At 36.1% G+C, this 20,973-nt stretch overlaps 1 protein-coding gene across 9 annotated transcripts in view; it reads left to right on the top strand.

Moving 5' to 3' along the window:
* The window catches only part of LRCH1 (leucine rich repeats and calponin homology domain containing 1), a 122,972-nt gene that overhangs the window by 92,453 nt on the left and 9,546 nt on the right, over nucleotides 1–20,973 (top strand). For 4 of the 9 annotated variants that reach the window (XR_009962524.1, XR_009962521.1, XR_009962522.1 and 1 more), the window contains 5 exons: nucleotides 2,251–2,358; nucleotides 6,768–6,877; nucleotides 9,537–9,674; nucleotides 11,560–11,637; nucleotides 19,034–19,294. Coding sequence is in view for 3 of the 9 variants with exons in the window: in XM_062607365.1 (XP_062463349.1) it covers nucleotides 2,251–2,358; nucleotides 6,768–6,877; nucleotides 9,537–9,674; nucleotides 11,560–11,637 (434 nt within the window). In the remaining 6 variants the exon portion in view is untranslated. The remainder of the gene's footprint in view (nucleotides 1–2,250; nucleotides 2,359–6,767; nucleotides 6,878–9,536; nucleotides 9,675–11,559; nucleotides 11,638–19,033; nucleotides 19,295–20,973) is intronic. The other 5 variants (XM_062607365.1, XM_062607366.1, XR_009962520.1 and 2 more) reach the window with 4 other exon arrangements.

The raw sequence follows: 20,973 nt of genomic DNA, 5'->3' as shown, positions 1-20,973 counted from the left end.
GTTCCCTTGCAACTGTTTACTTAGCATAATCTTGTTTGTGAATCCAGTGTCTTCATTTTTGGTAATTTGTAGAGGATTTTAAGCATAATGTTAGTGTCAGTGGATGTGCTTGCTTGACTGTCTTTCAAGTTGGCTGGAATACACAGAGATCATTAGAACTTGACAGTATTTTTTCCCCTTTTGAGTGCTAACTTTTGAGTTTTTCTAATCTCTGGATATTTATTACTTCCATTTGTTTTCTTCCCTAACTGCATTATCCATGTATTTTGGAAAATAATGAGAATCCTAGCTGCCACCATAATTAAAGACTGTTTTATCATTTGCCATAAATCTGTATTCTCTTACCCAGTGTTGTGTCTCCTTAGAGGTTCAGTTGTGCTGTCTCTCAGGTTCAGCTAATCTGGTGTCCCAATAGCCTGGAGTACACTGGGTTTGAAAAAAGGCATGGCTAAAGAGAGTGAGCTCTTGAACAACTGAATGTGAAGAAAAGCTTAAGGTGAAATTTTATATGACACTATATGAATCACCATCATATTAATACAGATTGCGGAATTGTGGGAAGGAGAAAGTCTGTGTGATTAAGTTCTTTATGATTATTAATTTGGAATGGTATAAAATAGAGACTTTCTGTGCTTACTGAAACTTTACCTTGGACTTTCTTCTAATATTAAATTGTTTTAGCTGCTTTCTGATTTTCACCATAATTTTAAATTGATTTAGGGTTATGGTTTAGCATTTAGAGTAGGAGTAGTTAATAATCTGCAGTTTCATTTAAGGAGAATGAATGTTGCTTGTGTGTAGTATTCAGTAGCTAAAACATTGAAATGTATATAGGAAAACAAGAAGTGAGAGAGTTCCTAATTTTTGTGGCAGAATTGGTAAGAAATGTTGTGAAATATAGGAAAAGTTCGTTAAGGAGTGACATCATTGTGAAGGGCAGAGGAGGAGATACTAAATTGTGTCAGAAAATAGGAAACCAGTGGGAAGCTTTGAAAACTGAAGCAAGGGAGGAGGTCAGTGTCCAGTTCTGAAACACCTGTAGAATGGAGGTTTGAAAAAAACTTAGACATCCTTGCCACAGTCATGACAGGAGACAGGACTGTCAAGTAGGTGTGGTGAGGAAGGAATAAAAATGGCCACTAAAGGATTTGAGGAATAAATAAGAGCTGTTGCCATGACTCGAAGGGGAGAAGGCAGAATGGATGGACAATAAGAAGTGTATTGCTGTACAGGTTTAGCTCTGTGATGAGCTGGTAGGCCATCATGAGCTGTAGGCATGACATGCACTTACGGTTGTCTGATAAATAGTCTCCAGACTCTGTTGCAGCTTCTGCGAAAATGTGCAATTTTGCATGCTTTTGGGAGCCCAGTTGCATCATTACTGAATTTGTGTGTGTTAAGACTGTCTACAGTGCAGGTTTGCCAAGGCTTGTGGTGTAAACTCAGAATCACCCTTTGGAGGTATTGTATATGTGTTCTTGTCCCTGAAAGTCCGTAAAAGTTGTGGACCACCAGAAATTTCCTAGGGTGCTGGGCTCTGGTAGGTTTGGACTTACTGCTGCAGGAGTCAGCAAGAAGAAATAATAGTCCTGCATGTACTATCAAGTGAATTGTAACAAAAGTAAAACATCTGTAATACATGTACTTACAGAACATATTTCAACAGAATGAGAATCCAAGGGCTATTGTAGATGTTACTTATCAAAATCAGCTAGAAAGTTGCAATGTAATAATATTTTCATATGGATATGTTATTTTTCCTTTGGGGGAGAAAGTGTTCTTCCCACATGGTTACAAAAAATATCGAAATTCTTATTCTTTGAACTTTTTACTGCTGAAACTTCACAATTGCTGAAAATTCACAATAAATATATCCAGCTGTTATATTTACCTTCTGAATCACAGAGTCAAGGTTTTTGTCAGGCTATACTGTAAAACCTATGGGTACATTTTCTTAACACTTGGTTGTAAACAAGTTGTGTGAAGTGCTATGGTTACAATGATCTTGCTAAGCTTAACAGCCTCAACTGCACATAGAATGTATGATTTGCAAGTACTAACATGTAACTTTTCGTTCTTTTTGTTCTGCACCATCTTTCATTCTTTTCTCAAAAATGATACATTTTATATTAATCACCTTTGAATTACATCTTCGTCATTACCATACAATCCTAATGCCATATGAAATACCGTTGCCCCCTTTTATCCCCACTCCGGTCCATGGTTGGACTGGCTATCGCTCCCCTCCAGCAGACCCATCCCTCAGTCTTCCTCCTATCTCCTTCAACACACTTACACAGGCACAAACATGGGACAACTATAGCTACAGTATCCCATCTGAAGGAGACAGTGACAATGGTAGGTGTTCCATATGTAATTTATTTAATTTTGTGGGTTTTGGAAACGTGAATATATGGCAAATGCCCAATGTGGCTAAGGATGAAGGACACTACTCTTGAGGGGACATCTGTAAGACTACATACCTCAGAGGATGCACATTAATTTATTGTAAAATTTGTGATATCAAAAGTAAATGAGTGAAGAATGTCACTGCTTTCAAGTGCAGCAAAACGGCTTTTCCCCTTATATCCACTCCAAGAAGTATTTCCAGTATAGGTTTACTTACTTGCTTTACTTTCAGGGATTTATAAAAGTTGTACTCAAACAGCAAATATTTTTGCTACTGTTTTTCTGCATGTTTTTTAATTATTTTTTGATAGAGACTGACTGTTGATGAAATGTAGAATTGTAGAATAGTTAGGATTGGAAAGGACCTTAAGATAGTCTAGTTCCACCCCTCCTGCCATGGGCAGGGACACGTCACATTAAACCACGCCACCCAAGGCTCTGTCCAACCTGGCCTTGAAAACCGCCAGGGATGGAACATTCACAGCTTCCGTGGGCAACCCATTCCAGTGCCTCACCACCCTTACAGTAAAGAACTTCTTCCTTATATCCAATCTAAACTTCCCCTGTTTAAGTTTTAACCCGTTACCCCTTGTCCTATCACTACAGTCTCTAATGAAGAGTCCCTCTCCAGCACCCCTATAGGCCCCCTTCAGATACTGGAATGCTGCTATGAGGTCTCCAGGCTGAAGAGCCCCAAATTCCTCAGCCTGTCTTCATACGGGAGGTGCTCCAGTCCCCTGATCATCCTCGTGGCACTCCTCTGGACTTGTTCCAACATTTCCATGCCCTTTTTATGTTGAGGACACCAGAACTGCACACAATACTCCGAGTGAGGTCTCACAAGAGCAGAGTAGAGGGGCAGGATCACCTCCTTCTGGTCATGCTCCTATCTGCAGTTATTGATTCAGGTGCTTAACTAACTGAATTAGTTAAGCACCTGCTTAACTAACTTATTGAAGAAACTAGCTTCATGAAGAAACGAAGTTGAAACAATCAGCTAAGCAAAAATAGTGATTTCTGTCCAACAGAAATCTGCATAGTGAAGGCCACGTGTATTAGTGGACTTTGTCACTTATCCTTTTGATTTGTTTTTGTCCAGGGCATATGATTGTTTTAATTATTTAATTACCATTGGATCATGGCACCAGTATGCAAAATTGGCTCTGTTTGTGCTATGAGGGTCTTATACTGCATATAAATTATGCATATGAATTGTTAGATGGAAGAAACAGAACCTAGACAGTAAAACTGTTTATAAATATTTGATAGGTAGATGTGGGTTTTTTTATATAGGACCATTGCTCTTCCAGTTGCCCTAAATTAGAAGAGTGTTTAGGTATTTGAAGGCTGTGAAACTGTCAAAAGCATGAGACAGAAACCAAACCCACAAGTCTTGAATGATAAATGCCAACATTTAGTTTAGACTACCCATATTCTTAGTTCAGTTCATTAGTTAACAGTACTCGTTATTGCCATAGTATTTTTTATTATAAAAGCATAAAAGACAGCATATATGAGGAATCAGCTCCATAAAGGAAATGAGTATGGAATATAAGAATTGTGATAATGGTAAGTTGAAAAACTGAATTTAGTTCATGATGGTATGACGTTAACTTGACATTTTGCTGATGAATATTCTAACACGGTAGGCTAGAGGTGCTTCTATCAGTGTACAATTTGATTTATGTTTATCTGGATTTGTTACTGTTTTACTTTTCTAAATGAAACAAGCAGCACAGGCTAGTGTGTGCTTGTGCATTTGGGGGGTAGATGTCTTCATGTCATTCAAACCTTAAGCAAAATGCAAATTCTAGTGTTTATTACCTTGCACTTTTACAACAGAAGACCGCTCTTAATCAGGCCTGTTGCCTTTCTGTTTAGAGTTTGTTGCCTGAGGCTGTTTGTTACCTAAGGTGTATCGTCCTGTGGTAGGAAGTAAAATGGAACAGCGACCCTTCTCTGGCACTGAGGCTAATTGGCCCAGTGTGATTCAAATCTATACCTAAGCATACCTTTTATGTTCCAGAACAGGATAGCTGCATTTAAGCTGCCTTTGGGGAATGTCTGTTGCCTGTTGTATTCCTTGAGCTATTCCTAAACACTGCATAGAAGAGAGGTGGGTTTGCACAAGCCAAGACTGTACCAGGAAGCAGCAACACTAACAGTATCTATGTGTATAGGCCAGTCTGAGGGTCCATGTACTAGCCCTGTGTAGCCTCAGCTAAGTAGCCTAAGCATATGTAAGGAGTTTGTTGCCTTGAGCTCTTTTTCAGTAAATAAGGTAAAGAAGTAGTGCCTGTTGGCTGAACTGCCATAGGTAGTGTCTGTCTGTACCTTTGGCTCAATAATTAGCTTAGATTATTAATTCTGTTACTTAACCTGCCGGCGTACAGCTGGGTGAGATTCCTAGTAACTAGCCTTGTCTGAGATTTCAGAGTATTTCTCATGCAGAAACTTTGCTCTAAATATCAGAGGGTACAGTTTTGTATATTGACCCTGAACTGATTTGGGGACTTCATTAATAGTTTACTTTTTGTCAGAATATAGATGAAAAATCCTTCTACCAAGGGTTCAATGTTTTATTTTGTTAGATCTGTTGAGGACAGATTTTTAAAATTCAGCGCAAATTACAACCTAAATAAAATGACTGATGTGGCACAGTTTTTATTGGAACATCAGAATTACTGTCATTACACCTATGTGTAACTTTCAGTTACTTAACTTACAGTTAAGTGTAAGTAATCTGGTTTTACTCCTCTAGTAGGTGCTATTGGCAATTCATTCACTTCCAGTTTTCTGATGTGCCTTTTACAAAGCAAAAGGCTCCTCTCTTCTACCCTGCTATGTATTGACCCATAAATTATCTTCTCTTTCTTTAATGGCCTTAAGTTAACAAAATCCAGACTGAGCAGTACCTGTATGTAAAAACAGAGGTTTCTAGGCTTTGTACTTTACACCCCACTAATTAGCACTTAGGGTTTCATGTCACGTTCAGGAGAGAGGTGGGAAAGTAAATAATGCAAAGCACTTCTTTCAAGTAGTATCGTTTTCCATAATAATCAGGTTGGCCTGTAATTTGAGTGACAAACAGGTGACAGTTGCATTCTGAGCGTCCATGATCTTGTTCTTCCGAACCATTCAAAACAGTCATTGATCACATAAAAAGGAAACATAGAGGTGCATATATGCAGAGATTTCATGTCAATATTTCAAGGAACTATATATGGGCAAAGTTAAACAGTCCACAAGATTGGTGGGAGGCAGTATCACAGTATGCTAGAGATTGGAAGGGACCTCGAAAGATCATCTAGTCCAATCCTCCTGCCAGAGCAGGAACACCTAGATAATGTTACACAGGAATGTGTCCAGGCGGGTTTTGAATGTCTCCAGGGAAGGAGACTCCACAACCTCCCTGGGCAGCCTGTTCCAGTGTTCCGTCACCCTCACTGAGAAGAAGTTTCTTCTCAAGTTTAAGTGGAACCTCTTGTGTTCCAGTTTGTACCCATTACCCCTTGTCCTATCATTGTTTGCCACTGAAGTAGAGCCTGGCTCCATCCTCATGACACTCCCTCTTTATATATTTATATACACTAAGGTCACCCCTCAGTCTCCTCTAAACTATAGAGACCCAGCTCCCTCAGTCTTTCCTCGTAAGGGAGGTGCTTCACTCCCTTTATCATCTTAGTTGCCCTGCGCTGGACTCTCTCCAGCAGGTCCCTGTCCTTCTTGAACTGAGGGGCCCAGAACTGGACACAATATTCCAGATGCGGTCTCACCAGTGTAGAGTAGAGGGGAAGGAGGACCAGTACTGTGAAGAGTTTGTGCAATGCTACATTTGCAATAAAACTTTTTAATGTAGGTAGTTTTACTCAACGGCTAAACATGCCTACATCAGTTTTTATTTGGTGGGTGGGGGTGGTTTGTTTTTTTGGTTTATTTTTTTTAATATAAACTTATCTAGTAAGCAGTTTGTCCTCTGTAGGAAGATGCTTGTTACACAATTCAGCATCTTGTAGGAGAGGGCTCTACGTAGAAGAAGAAGTGTTCCTGTCATGTTAGATACAAAGTTTTGTACAGATCAGGATCTGTAAGGGACAGTGTGAGTGCTTAATCCTCTGACAAAACTTGTTCATTAAGATTAGGATTTAGTTGGAAAATTTTCCACTCCATTGGTGATACACAATGCCATTGAGAGCAATATCCAGAAAATACCCTTTTATGATTGTAATCCAAGATCATATTTTTTCTGCCCTCCTGAGTTTTTGCTGGAGGTAGTGCCTAAGGATTTTGATTCATTTAGAAATTAATAAATCAAGGTGTTTGTTTTTACACTAAATCTGTCTTTTTTTAAATCACAGTGTTCTTAAGACCACAAAGAAATTTGGAATCAATAGATCCACAATTTACAATTCGAAGGAAAATGGAACAGATGAGAGAAGAGAGAGAGCTTGTGGAACAGCTACGTGAGGTACATGAGTGTTGGTAGAATTAATTTGTGTTAATGGAATGTATATTTAATTTTTCTTTGGGAAAGTTGTCTAAGTACGAGAATATTGAAAAGGTTAAATGAGACAATACTACTTCTGCAGAACGACATGCAGGAATTAGATGAGACAGACTTCTTGGTAATGGAGAGGAAAATGGTAGCATCAGTAATAAACTGCACTAGGAGGTAGTTCTTTTGAGCTTATTCTAGTCAGCAGCATCAGTGCAGCTTTTTTACAGTTCTTTAAAGAATTACCACAAGTATGTAGCAAGTCCCCAAGTAACTGTTCCTAAAAATAATGTCCTCAAAGTTACTGCCTTGGGCATTAGTTCAGTTAATCCTAACAGTGAAAAGTATAACAAGGTTATTCACTATGATCATGGGGACTTAATAAGATTTTTCTACACTGAATTAGTATTAGCTATTACGAGTAACACTGATTTAATCTGTTACTGATCTTCAGCTTCGTGCACTATCCTTTGCCCTCACCCTGAAGCACTGTGTCCAGAAATAAAAGTTCTCTTGTCTCTTATGAGAAGCTTGACTACAAGTCAAGGACTGGTGACAGAAGCTAGACAGAGATTTTTTTGAATTAATAAAGTTTATTCTGGGTCCTACAGTGAGTGAAGTAACCTCCAGACCATCTTACTAGGTAATGCACAAGAATATAGCCCAGAACATATAACTTATTAAGTTTATACTTACTAACCTGTTAGTATATTTTGCTTTTTGAAATGTTTCATAGTATGTTAAAATGTAGTGAGACTGTACAGAACCTGCAGCCTTAACCAAGTGGCATTAAACAAGAAGGAACAACTAGTACAGTACTTGGGTTCCTTATTTAGAAAACAAAATACAGTTGCCTTCAGCACAGCCTCTTCAGCTGAGCTTCATATTGTGAGGACATTGAGGTTTCTTCCATACATTTCCCCCTTTTCTTTAGAATGGTGTGTTTTTACAGAAATTACTTCACTTCATACAACTTTTTGCTTCAGAGACATAATTATTTTTCCTCCATTTGATTTTTGTATACATCCATAGTCACTTCGGATACCTATTGTCTTGAGAGTGATTTGCCACTTACACTTGAGCAACAGTCTAGCAAGAAATACCGGTTGATTTTTTTTTTTTTTGTCACTTAAAGGATAAACATTTAATGGTTTTAACATGAAAAGTGGAACAAATTGGCTGCTGCTGTAGTGTGGATGATTTCTGTAATCTACAAATTAATCCAAGGTGAAAAAAACCATTATATTACTGCACATGATGCACTCCCCTGTTTGGCACTTGTGAGACTATGTATGTGAGTGCTTGACTATGGTGTCTAGTAAAAGAAAATCTGGGAAAATATAATGAAGCCCCAGAGTGAGTTCGGTAGAGGCTACTTCATGATGAGGGCAACCAAGCAAAGTATGTATGAGGAAGAAGAGCTAAATTTCTTTAGGGTGGAAAAGAGAGTGTTTAGAGTATCATATGATTGTCCTCAGCTGCCTCCCAGGTAGTAATAGAGAAAATAAAGTCAGGCTTTTCAAAGATGCACAGTCAAAGAGTGAGATGTGGCAGAAATTACAGAGAAATAAGTTACAAGTAGCTATAAGGAGAAAATTCTTTGCAATAAGGTTGGTGAAACACTGAGCAAGGTTGCCTAGAGATGATGCAGGATCTCCTTCCTTGCAGATATCCAAGAACTTAACTAGCCAAGGCTCTGATCTCAATTGAAATTTGTTAGACCAGGTTACCTTCAGAAATGCCTTTCTACCTACACTCTCCTTTGATTCTAAAGAGAAGAATCTATTTTTGTCTAAAACACCCAGCATAGATTGAGGTAATGTATTAATAGAGAGTACCTACATTAAGGAGGTTCAACTAGGAATAAGAAATATCTATTTTAAGGTAACGGAAGTAATTATCTCCTGAAAGTTAAACTAAGAGTTATCTCTAAGTATAGTGTTGAAGACTGGAGCACAATTCAGGAAACTCATCATATGTAACTATCTTATTATAGGGTTTTTTCCTGGAATATTTTTAGTATTTTATTTTGCAATATTTCTATTCAGTGAGACTTCAGTTTTGCTTAACAGTTACCCAAAATTTCTTGTTTAAATCTGAATGTTTTACCTTACCTTACCTCCATTTCTGATCTCTCTAATGCTTCCAAAGTAATTTTTAGGCTAGTAGTTAAAGATTGCTGTTTACTCTCTGCTTGTACAGTGCTTAACACAGCATAGTTCTGATTCAAAGTGCTGAATGATAAAGAAAATTTGAGATGGATAAGTAGAAGACTTGAGGGACTGGTGAAAGGAAGGAACCACATGTAGTGCAGTCATATGGCTAATAGCGTGCTTATATATTTTCATATGTATGTATAAAAATAAATGCATATTATGAAAGCAGCGTTTGAAATCTTTAATTGTTTTAAAGACATTTACATAATTCAGTGGCAAACATATGGTAGAGGAGGTTAGGTTGTTTTTTTTTTTAAAGAATTAGTTATATAAAGGAAGTATGGTCCTCGGTGAACCAAAACTCCCAAATTGGCTGTGTGTCTACAGCATATGAGAAGATGAGAATATATATTCTGTTTCTGTTTTCCCCTTCATCCATTTCTGTATTAAAGTGTGCTTGTGTTCTTCATTTGCAGAACATTGAAACAAGACTAAAGATTTGTTTGCCTGAAGACCTGGGGTCTGCTCTGATGGATGGTGTAGTTCTCTGCCATTTAGTAAATCATGTTCGTCCTCGGTCTGTAGCAAGTATTCATGTACCTTCACCAGCAGTAGTAAGTTAGATGTTTCTTCTTGCATCTGGGGGGAGGAAGAGAGGAAATTTTTAAAAATTGCTGTTTTATTTCCAAATTCTCTTTGGTTATGTAAACCAGGTTGCTGTTCAGTGAATATTCTTTGCTGTTGGGGCAAAATGTATCTACTATAATACAAAATATATACATATGGTACAAATTGTATACAAATATATACAAAATGTATCTACTATAAATACTATATATCTATATAGTGTGTGTATACATACACATCTATAAGTGAATAAAATTATTCTGCCTCTTTCTGATTTATCAACAGATCAGATTTTTTTTTCATAAGAGCCATTTTGTTCAGTACAGTATGGAATTCTGTGATTGCAAGGTTTTAATCTGGGAGACCGTTTTTAAAAGGAAATTAGCCCTTTGTAAATTGAAAAAATACGAGATTAACTTCATTAATATTTGGCTTAGCAGTTGTCACATTGCTAAAACACCTATTAGCATGTTTATTAGCATGCTTTTCCTGTTGGGTTAAATGTAGAAATTATTCCTTTTATCTCCAAACAGAACGTAATGGAAAGATGCACTGTAGTGATTTAATGTTGCCTTGCCAAACCTACGTACCTGATTATTTCATGGTATAAGTGTTTTGATGTAATCTATGTGTGTTCGTTTCTCAAAACTTAATTTTCTTAGTGTTTTCTCTGTTTACTGATGTCTCTTTCTTGGACATATCATTGTTTCGGATTTCTGTTACCAGTCTGGTTCTGAAGAGGTTTTGTATATTTTTAGACTATCCACCTTTTATTTTTTAGCATACACGTTGGTAAAAACTTGCTATGTGCAGCCTGATACTCGATTCTGAGAGTAGCATGTGGATTTTTGAGCAATCTATAATAACTTCCCAGAAGACAGATGTCAAGAAAAAGACATTTTCTCAGATACTCTAGTGGAGTTTCTTTTGCTATTCCTTGATTTTAGCTTACTTCCGTCTTTGGTAAAATTACCACATTGCTAAAATATGCAAACTTGAATTTTTGGGGTAAAACCTTAAGTTTTGTTGTGGATTTTTTTTTGTTTGTTTATAAACACCTTGCGATGTTTTCTGTAGCAAAAAGCAAATACTAAAAATCCATTTTCATTTTGTTTCAACTTTATATTGATGGTGTTCTCTTTCATGAAACATCCTTCAAATTACTTTAGCCTAGAAAATTAGTTCTTTAAAATCCCTGCTCCTATAGTGAATTCTTGGTTTAAGTGGATATTCTGGGAAGTACTATTGTTTCACATCTTGCACTGAAAAAGTAAAATAATGAGTTGTTTTTGGTGAGTTTTTATTAGCATGATATTTCTGTAAGTATTTAGTGAATAGTCTGGAGTGAGACAAATTGTGGAAGTACGTGAAATTCTAGAGTAGTAGGAGATTTCTTCTTCAGAGACAATTAAAATTGTGTATAGTTACTATACATCTGTGAGTACATAAAAAATTTAAAGAGAGCCTGTTAATTACGGTTAAGTGGCTTCTCCATAATGTGTGCTGAAATCCTTCATCAGTTTATTTGCTGTCCAGAAAATCAATGTTGTCTATCACAAGAGGAAAGTTTTAGAACTTCACAAGCTAGATGTGAACAAGTAGGATCTTATTTGTGTCTAGCTTGTGATCTAAACATGCTCGTGATTTTAACAACTAAGTAAAAGCACATGGTATCTGTGTACTCAGATATTGTTTGTAGGCATGTTTTAACAGTAGTAGAGAAACAAGTTCAGCAGAATTTCATGCATTGTTTTAAGAAGAAATATGGAAATTTATGTTCTCATCAGTATAAGAATAATGCAATAAGTGAATTGACTGAACAAATGTTTTTGACGTCTTTTGCCATAAACTTATTTTTATTTGCTTTTACAGCCTAAACTTAGCATGGCCAAATGCAGGAGAAATGTGGAAAACTTTCTGGATGCATGTAGAAAACTGGGAATACCAGAGGTAATTTAAGTCTGTCATTTCTAGATGATCAAAAATGCAAAACACAGGAATTACTTTAAATTCTGAAGGATGACTTTATGAACTACAGTTTTTCAGTGGTAAAGATGTAAATTAAAAAAAATGATCTGAATGATTTGATTTAATCCTAGTGTAGCGCATTTGTGTGGCTTGCGTCGTAGCACTTAAAAATTGCAACTTTTTTCTTATATTAGTCATTTGGTATTATTCCTTCCTTATCTTTGGCATGGAAAAGGTAATTAATGAGGTAATATGTAATTAGGCAAAAGTTTACTAATTTTGTTTCTTATACAACATAACTGCATTTTTACCTGGTGCTTTTAGAATATGGGCTTCATGCATTTTAATTATTGACTTTCCTTTTTTTTCAATATTAAGTATTGTATGCCTTGGAAAAGTGACTAATAACATGCTCATTTCTTGTACTGAAGCACTGCGGCCGTGATGTGAAGAAAACCATTGTCTGTGTGTTAAGTATGGAAAGTATATAGGAGTAAGGTTCTATAATGTGGATATAAGTTTTTCAGAAGTTGGAAACGGGAAAATTGCAGTGCTTGACGTTTTGTGTTTTTCCTTTAAGGATGGCGGCATCACCGTAAAATTTATTCTCGTATTAATAAGGAAAAATATGACTATTGAATTGTGGAGTTGCATCAAGAATAATTTAAAGACTTCCTTATGGGCTAGAAGTGCCTATTAAGAAAAAGTTAATTTCAAATACATTACCCTCGAAAGGTGGTAAAACTGCTATACAAGGTCTTTTAAATCTGAATACATGAAAACTGCATGATGTATTTTCACTGTTGCTTACATATGACAGTATAATGAAGACTTGAGTTCTTTTTAGTCTCCGTTTCAAGAATGCTGAAACAAAAGGTTATCTTGTGTGTATCTCCCAACCGCCCCCTTGGGAGCAGATGGTAATGCCAAGATTTCACATTGGGAAAGAATTCCTGTTTAAGTTCTTTCTATTAAAGTTATATTTTAGCAGATTTTGAAGATAGCAGAAGTAACATAATTTTTGCTATTTGTAGGGATTTTGAGGGGGAGACTTTATCTTATAGCTCAAATGAACAGTTCTTCATAAATTTGAGAATTCAGTGTAATGGGCTAACTTCTAAGTTGTAATGGTTGATTTAGTCTTTGTAATTACGTAATTTATTATGTTAGAATGATTTCAAGTTAAAGGGAAAAATTTACTTCAAAGATGATCAAAATCTCTGTGCTGTGGGCTTGTAGACATGGAGTGTTTGTGAAGCTGCCCCAGAATTCATTGTCTTCTGATGCATCATAAATTATTCAGTGAATTATAATACAAGTCAGGCTTTTCTGGGTATAGTCTATTGGGAAAGAAAAGGCCAAGAGCCGTTTTTATTGTTGTCAAGAGATCTTTCGGAAGTGGAAATAGAACAGAAATATTTACGAAGATCTTTGCAGTGCTATATTTAAGATGGGTAAGCTAGGCCTTTACTCCAAATGTTTTTTATTTTTGATTTCTACCAGTCAGCTTTCTGGAAAAGTCCTTTTTTTGTTTTCTGTGGATAGACATTTTTATATAATTATTATCCCTCATCGTTAATGCTTTTACTGAAATTAGTATAGATTTTTTTTAGGAATTTATTTTATTAAAGTATATTTGTTGCCAAGTGCAGAGCCTTAAGCACAAGGCCAGATCCGATTTATAAACTAATTACACTTATGAATCTAAATAAGCATTAACTTCTCTTGAGGGCAAAAATGCATTCACTTAAACATTAAATGAATGGCTTGTAAATTTGTGATAGGTTTGAAGTACTCTGAGGATGTTCTTTTTGATTAGCTGTTGGTACTTTGCAAGTGTGTATGTTTGCTATATATTGTGAAAATCCTTCATGTTGTGAACTAGCTGGTAGATAATAGAACTTTGCTGTGTGTTGGAAGGACGTGTATTAGGAATACAGAGTTGTATGCTAGCAAGTCTGGCTGTATATTGTCAAAGTTTTTAAAGAATTACAGATGGTGTGCTTAATGTTGCTTCAGATTGATGAGTTGTTTATGGACTAACTATCTCTGGACAAACCAGAGGAATGCAGAGAATTATTCCCTAAGCATCTTATGGGAAAGTGATAAGTTCCGCTTCTGGATTCCAACACCCATAGGTATTAGGCTTTTCTGTGATACTTTTGTCCATGCTTAGTTCCTGAGAATTAACTTGAAATTCTGCTGCATGGGTTTGGTTTTCGGTTGTTTGGATTCCTTTAAGGGTTTAAAATTTTCATAGCTTCTGTTTCTTTGGTTTCAGTTAGTTATGGAATGGAACGGACTACGTGCTGTTTCCTGAACCCCACAAGTTTAGAATGATATCCTGTCAAATAATGTAAAACCAAACAAAAAAAAAAATAGCTAAGTAATTACTGTGATGTGTTCATGTGCGTGGTCTCTTACTTCTGTAGCTTTCAACATTCAACTCTTGGGTCAAAATTGCTTTCCCCAGAATGATCCTGGGAAACTTCTTCCAAGTGTGGGGAAAAAAAAAAAAGCAATATCCATGTCTATATCCATATGTGTCATAAGAGTTGGCAGAGAATTACAAATACAAAATTCAAGAACATGAGCATCTCTTTTATAATGACCTGACACACAGATGATTCTGAAAGCCATTACCTGCCAGGTGAGAATTTTGGTACAATGTATGACATGTTGAAATCGCTTTAATGGCCATATGATTCTCCTGATCATATGCAAAAGGAATGTTTTAAGCATACAATTCTGACCTTTTAATAAGAAACTAAATAGCAAGGATTTTACTACAGCAGCAGGCTATCAAAAGAATGAGAATTGTAGGACAGTCAGCTTGTGGCAAAACTGGACACTAACTTTTCCTGTAGAGCCTAATCAGAGATCTTTGTAAATGATCATTTTTTGAGACCCAAAACAGTTTTTGTTCGATATGAAAAAGGGATGGTGGCAGGTAAGCATCTGAAAGCTAGAAGATTCAGAAAATGTCTGCTGTGCCTCTCAGGAGGTATCTGACAGAAAAGGCCCAATCTTTGTCACCTAAAAAAGATGACTTCATTTTACACTGTTAACTAAAACTGTCAAATTGACTAATCTTCTCTGTAATAGCAATAGAATGACAAACACTCCTACCTTTTGGCTGATACAGATTGAATGAACAAATGGCAATAGATGTATGGTAAGTAGGGGGTGCCTGTCCTACTGCATTTTTCAGAATGACAAGCAGTACTTGAATGGTGCTATTCACTGGAATAGGTTGTTAATGTCATATGAACCTGCTACTGACTCAACCTATAATACTTACCCAGTCCACCTGTATTGCACCCACCCTTTCACACTTTCTGGGTTTAAAAAATAGAGCTACTTTTTTGATTTACTTCTCTTTGTAAGTGTGGCCTCCAAAGCATCAAACATACCAGTTCTAATGCAGTTTTACTCTTCCTAAGTGACATCTCATCCCAAAGGTGATGACTGATAACTCAGTCTTCCCTGATCATTTTTATCACAAGTATGTATGTAAAGTTATGGAAGCATTTTGGTTTTGATTGCTCTTTCATAAACCCAGCAACAGTATATGTAAATCATGTCAAGAATATTCATATGCATTTCTTCAACTTGTCAGTTGCCACATTAGAATCGGTATTCATACTAGTAGCAAAAAAGTAGACTTTCCTATTTCAACCTGCAAATTAATAACTTAAAGCTTTAGCTTTCAAACTTGCTGTTATTCTTCACAATCCAAATTACAGAGCATTTTTATTATGCATTTCAGTAATGTTAAATATTCCTGTCAAAAGGAAAATACAACTTGTTTGTGGTGGGCTGAGTGATACTTTATCACAAGTGAGATTTAGACCAAAATGAAGCTGTAAGTGCAGTATGTTACTGGAAAGGCAAAAGTTACAGTTTTGGTCTGCATTTCTTCTAGTTCTCAATTATGGTCAAATATGGCATATTCAAAATAGAACCTTCTAAGTATTTTGTCAAAAAAGAAATACTAGAATGGCAATTTCTGTTGAAAAAAGGTAGTGATAAAATGATATTTTTCACAGCTGGTTGTTACAGTAGGTTAACTGAGCTTCTGTGTTCCAGCATAACAGTACTGGTGCAGCATGATTTAGTGGGACAAGCCATTTCTCAGGTGCGAATGAGAGACTTCTGCTACATCTCTCAGGTTTTTAGTCAGCTACTCGGTGTACACATACTGAACTGAAAGGAGTGTGATGGTAAAAAAATGGCTTTTTTGGATCTCCAATCACATAATGATTCATACTACAAAACGCTTGTCTGTGCCCCTTCTTGCGACTTCAAGTCCTGCAAACAGGAGCTATCACTGCATCTCACCTGCTCCTGAAAACTAGGTACACTATGTTGCAATGTCAGTCAGAATTACTGTAAAATCAGTCTGATTTGTGTTAGTGTAGGAATTGCTAAATAAGTAAAACAGGAAAAAAGAAAAGATTTTGGTATACTAAAGCTGACAGAACAAAGTAAAAGAAGCAAACAAGGAGAGTGTCAAGTGTTTTATCTTCTCCTATTAGTTGTTCAACTGGTAATCATGTTTCTCAGTTTAATGCAAGGTATATTTTCATTAACACTTATGCCTGTTTTCTGATCAATTCACATAATCAGTTACTTCTCCATAGTTTCGTCATGAAACATCCATGAAGTTGCAGTAAGTTCTATCAGGTATGACTTCTTTCTCCTTTTGTTCTGGACTCTGTAATGCACACTATTTGGCCAGAAGTATGGAGTCAAGTGGTTCCGTTTGTTTTCAGTTAGAGTGCTGAAAGCATAATTCTGAGGTTTTTTTTCATTTGTGTTTGAGCACATGCACTACAGACTTCATTATTTAATGGACTTCTGCAAACTTACTCTTGACTTTTTTTACCAGAGTCAAAATTTGAGGAGGTTGGTTTCAAAATGCTGTCTTTCCCCACAGTCACTGCAGGAGCATGTAGAATGAGGGTGTTTTGTGTCCACAAAAAGCTGGTTATGCTTTTGTCATTCCACTTCTGTCTGACTGTGTTTATTCTGCCTGCATGATTTTAGCATCTGTATGATTTTATCATGCCCTTTATGGACATAAAAAGTCAGTCCATAAATGTAATAACTTAAGTATATGTATCTTTTTAGTTCTTATGTATAATAATTTGAGTCTCCTAAATGAGAAAGGCAGTGCTTGTGAGGGATGGGTGGTTGGTTGGTTGTCAAGACTTTTGGTGGTGGTCATGTGCTTTTCAGTATTTCATGAGGTCATATTTTAGTTTGGTATTTTAATTTCACAGCATCCGTAAAATAACTTCAGTGGCAATTTGTTCACCATTACTGAAAAGCCATCTTTTTCTTTTTAATCTGGAGTTACAGTACAGAATTAAAATACATACAATGTAAACATTTTCCTGAACAAGGTGTGAGTGTAACACCAAACTATCCATTGTCACAGAACACACAAAAATAAACAAAAAAGATCAGACGTTTCTGAGGCTTCCCCAGGTTTCACTGAATTTCACTAAACCACAGAATGGCAGTCCCATAGGAAGTTTCTTCTGCTTTTTTTTTTTTGCTTTGGCTTCTGTATACTGCTTAGTAGGTTAATCTCTGGTTAACAAGTTCTTCAGCCTCTGTAAAAATTCAACCTGTTACCAGCTCCCATTCTCTCACTCTGAAATTACTTCCTTTTCCATTTGACTGCAGTAGGGACTGTTGGTTTGTTAGTTGGTAGAAGGTTGGGGATTTTTTTGACACCCCCCCCCCCCCCCCAAAAAAAGTCCTTGTTTAAAGGACATTAAAAAAATAAATGTCAAAACTTTTAAGTTCAATGTATCTTAGATGTTTATTTTGGGGATATATTTGCAACAAGTAGGAATTGTATGCTATTTTAAAATTAATGCAGTATTTGTTGGGTTTATTGATGGTTTTGGTAAAAGTGTAATGTATTATAGTTGAGAGACTTGAGTAGCTTGTTTGCCCTGAAACTAGTTTCTCTGGTAAGCAGTTTGTGTTCTCAAATACAGTGTTAGTCCTCTCCCATTTTTAAACATGACCAGCATATTTGTTCTGAGTTTTCACCCTTTCAGAAAAAGCCAAATACAATTGCACTGCAGTTTATTATCACACTGGAATCTTGAGTTCAAACAATTCTGCAAAATGACTGTAAAAATAGCAGTGTCATTGCTAGGCAGGGTGGTTTCCTTCTCTGTGTATCTATTTGCATAAGTAACAAAAACAATGAAAATTTTGATGCTTTTAACTCCCATTAATGCTAGAACCAGTTGTGGTAAGCAAAAAAAAGGGAAAAAAGTGTCACTTCACTTTTTTCAATGTGTATGAATGACAGTTCTGACTTGCATTAATTTATTGCCAGTTAGACCTTGAAACTTTGCACTAACAGAAACCAGACATCTGAATTTCCATGTTTTTATTGGGTGTGTTGTTAGACTGAAAAACTACTAAAGAAACATAGTGCTCCTCTGAAACAGGGGATCTCTTTCTTTCTTCAATATAATTTTATTCAGTAAGTATTCACCATCTTTATTGATAGTAAGGCCTCCTTTGCAATGTAAAATGGTATATCTGAAGAGTGCTTTTTGAAAGTACTAGTTATTGGTTGGTTTGATTTTAATGTAAAATATTGTGTGTGTATTGACATTATTACATTTTGCACTTCATTTTATATAGCTGAATTGCTACATATGAAGTCACTGATAACTTTCAAAAAATATCTGGGAATCTAACCTGCTGATAACGTAAAATGCTACTTAAAGAATTTAGTGTCAAATCCTTCAGTTTAGGAATGTTATTAAAATTAAGTATAGTTAGTGCTACATTGACATTTTCAGTTTCCTTCCCAGGGTATCATTTAAGATATTATTTGAATACCAAGTTTTAGGTTATTATGTTAGAGAATTTTGCATACTTCAATTTCTTAAAGTACTTTTTCTTGAGTCTTCGTATTGCTGCTGCTGCTTGTGCTTTTAACAGCTTTCTAACCCACTGTTTGCTATTATTTAAGTTAGATTTTTACAACTGGTTCCATTTAAGCATTTGAATAATGCCCAGGTGGACAAAGGTATGCAGATCTCAGTGTCATAAGTGGATCACATGCATCTCCTCACCCTTGTGAATCTGGGCATAATTTTGGCAGGATTTGAAGGCCTGAACCCTTCTACCTTAACATTTTGATACTATATGATAGCCTTGCTATTTAGAGGAGGTAAAAGAAATCTTGGATGTCTAGTGACTAAAGGAATGCTAGGAGGAAACTATTCCTATAGTTTATGCTAGACTATTGTGATAATTTATCAATATCTTTCTATTTTTTGTCTTTTTAATTTTATGCACTGTTTTTTTCTGTTCTAATGGCTGCCCTTCGGGATAGGCTGACCTCTGCTCTCCGTATGACATCCTGCAGTCGGATATTCGTCACATTCGAAAGACTGTTGACACTCTGCTCGCCCTCGGGGAGAAAACCCCACAATCAACTTCTTCTACCTTTCGCTCCTGGGATCTAATAGGCTTTTGTCTTTTCCACATACTTTTTATAGTCTTGATGTATATAACTTATCACTGGAATTTGCTAACAGCATAACCTGTTCGCATGTGCACACAAACTTTCTGCTTTGTCTCTGACAAATTACAGGTACTTAATTTCCTTCCTTTGTCTTGCAAACTTCTCCCTTTCCCTTGTTTCCCTTCTTTGTAATATCTTTATTAATCTCTTGAAATAGTAGAGAGAGGGAGTAGCATCTTGAAGGCAAGTCCCATCTCTTCTCTCCCCTCTAGCTCTAGTTTAAGAATTTATGTACCTCTTTATTTATAGTTTGTTTTCTTTTATGTTGCCTAGACTACATACTAAATGTGTTAAAGCAGTAAAGATACTCTTATCCCACTTTTGGGTGTAGGCTAGATGTGTATTACAAGCTAAACAGAACAGAGCTTCTTTACTTTTCATGAAAATCCAAGAATGCTGCAGATATTGAAGCAACTGAGGTGGCATTTCAACAGGCAGTAGTATTTTCTGACTTGGTGCCAATTATCTCAAACCTACATTGTATTAAGAGCACTTGGAGAACTACCTTTCCTATTACTGTTATTTTTTTAATCCTTTAGATTAACTAGATTACTGTAACTTTAAATATTGTTGGTCATCTCTACTGTTCCAATTAAATTCCATACTGGAGTAGTTATGTTTTCCTACATATATTTTGTTTCCTTCCAGATTCCATAGAATAATCTTCTGCCACATAAAGCAGCGTTGAACTGCTTTTAAACACTTGCTATGTTACACCCCAAAGATGACTGTAAAATAGTAATGGGCATGAGCAACCCATAATATGCAGGGGACGTTAGAATGTTTAAGGATGAAGATCATGGAGTACATTGTAATACAATAAGATAGTTTAAAAATAAGGTGTTAGATTCCTATATCTGCCATTCTTATGTGTGATGTCAAGCAAGTCACATCACTATCTTGTCGCTGTTTCATCACCTGTGAAAATGCAGGTAGTGTTTGTTTGTTTGTCTAACAAATGTAACAAGGACAATACAGCTAGGGAAGTAGATCATCTGGGGAAGGCTCCAGATTTTCCATCCTAGAAGGTGTTAAAGAATAATGTTTGTTTAACATTACTCAGGAGGCGTTTTGGCATGAGTGTGAGGGTGGTGAACTGTTGACCTCCATTTCCCTTCCAGTTCTGTATTCTGTTCATCTATTGTAAAACTTGAATGAGACAAATTTGGTTATGTCTTAATCCTTATCAACATGAGAGATCCAAATTGATTGAAAAATATAGAACCTCAGATATAAGCCTACGTTGACATTACAATATTGGCCTAGATGCTGTTAACTAAACTTGTAATTCATTCTCAGTCTAGCTAACCAAAGGACCTCAGCTTCATGACTGCAAGATAAATGCATTCATTTCTCACCACCTAGTGATAAAATTACCTATAGACTTTAAGGGGATAACTAGCATAAGGACTTGTATGTTACTGATTATTCTGGCCATATGGTTATGATCTAGTGCCAACTACAAATATCTCTATTCCACAGATACATGTAAAATGTTATCAAGACTTCTAAATGCAGATCTATTTCTAGTTTCTATGGCTTAAATTTATACATATATATAAAAATATGAAATGTATAATTAGATTCATATTTTAAGATGGAGAAATTCATTTCAGACTATGGATAAATCCAGTTTTTTTAAAGGGTTTAGTGCCTAGCAGATTCCAGTGCATGCATATAACAACTCTATTCTGGTGTCTTCTGTGAGCAGGCATTAGTTCAGGCTGTGCTTCTAGGTTCTTTATACT

Source organism: Pezoporus occidentalis, unplaced genomic scaffold (assembly GCF_034315485.1).
Source record: "Pezoporus occidentalis ecotype Australia unplaced genomic scaffold, CSIRO_AGI_Poc_V1 ctg122, whole genome shotgun sequence".
Taxonomy (NCBI): domain Eukaryota; kingdom Metazoa; phylum Chordata; class Aves; order Psittaciformes; family Psittacidae; genus Pezoporus; species Pezoporus occidentalis.
The sequence above is the reverse complement of the archived record's forward strand: the minus strand, read 5'-3'. Positions and strand labels throughout refer to the sequence as shown.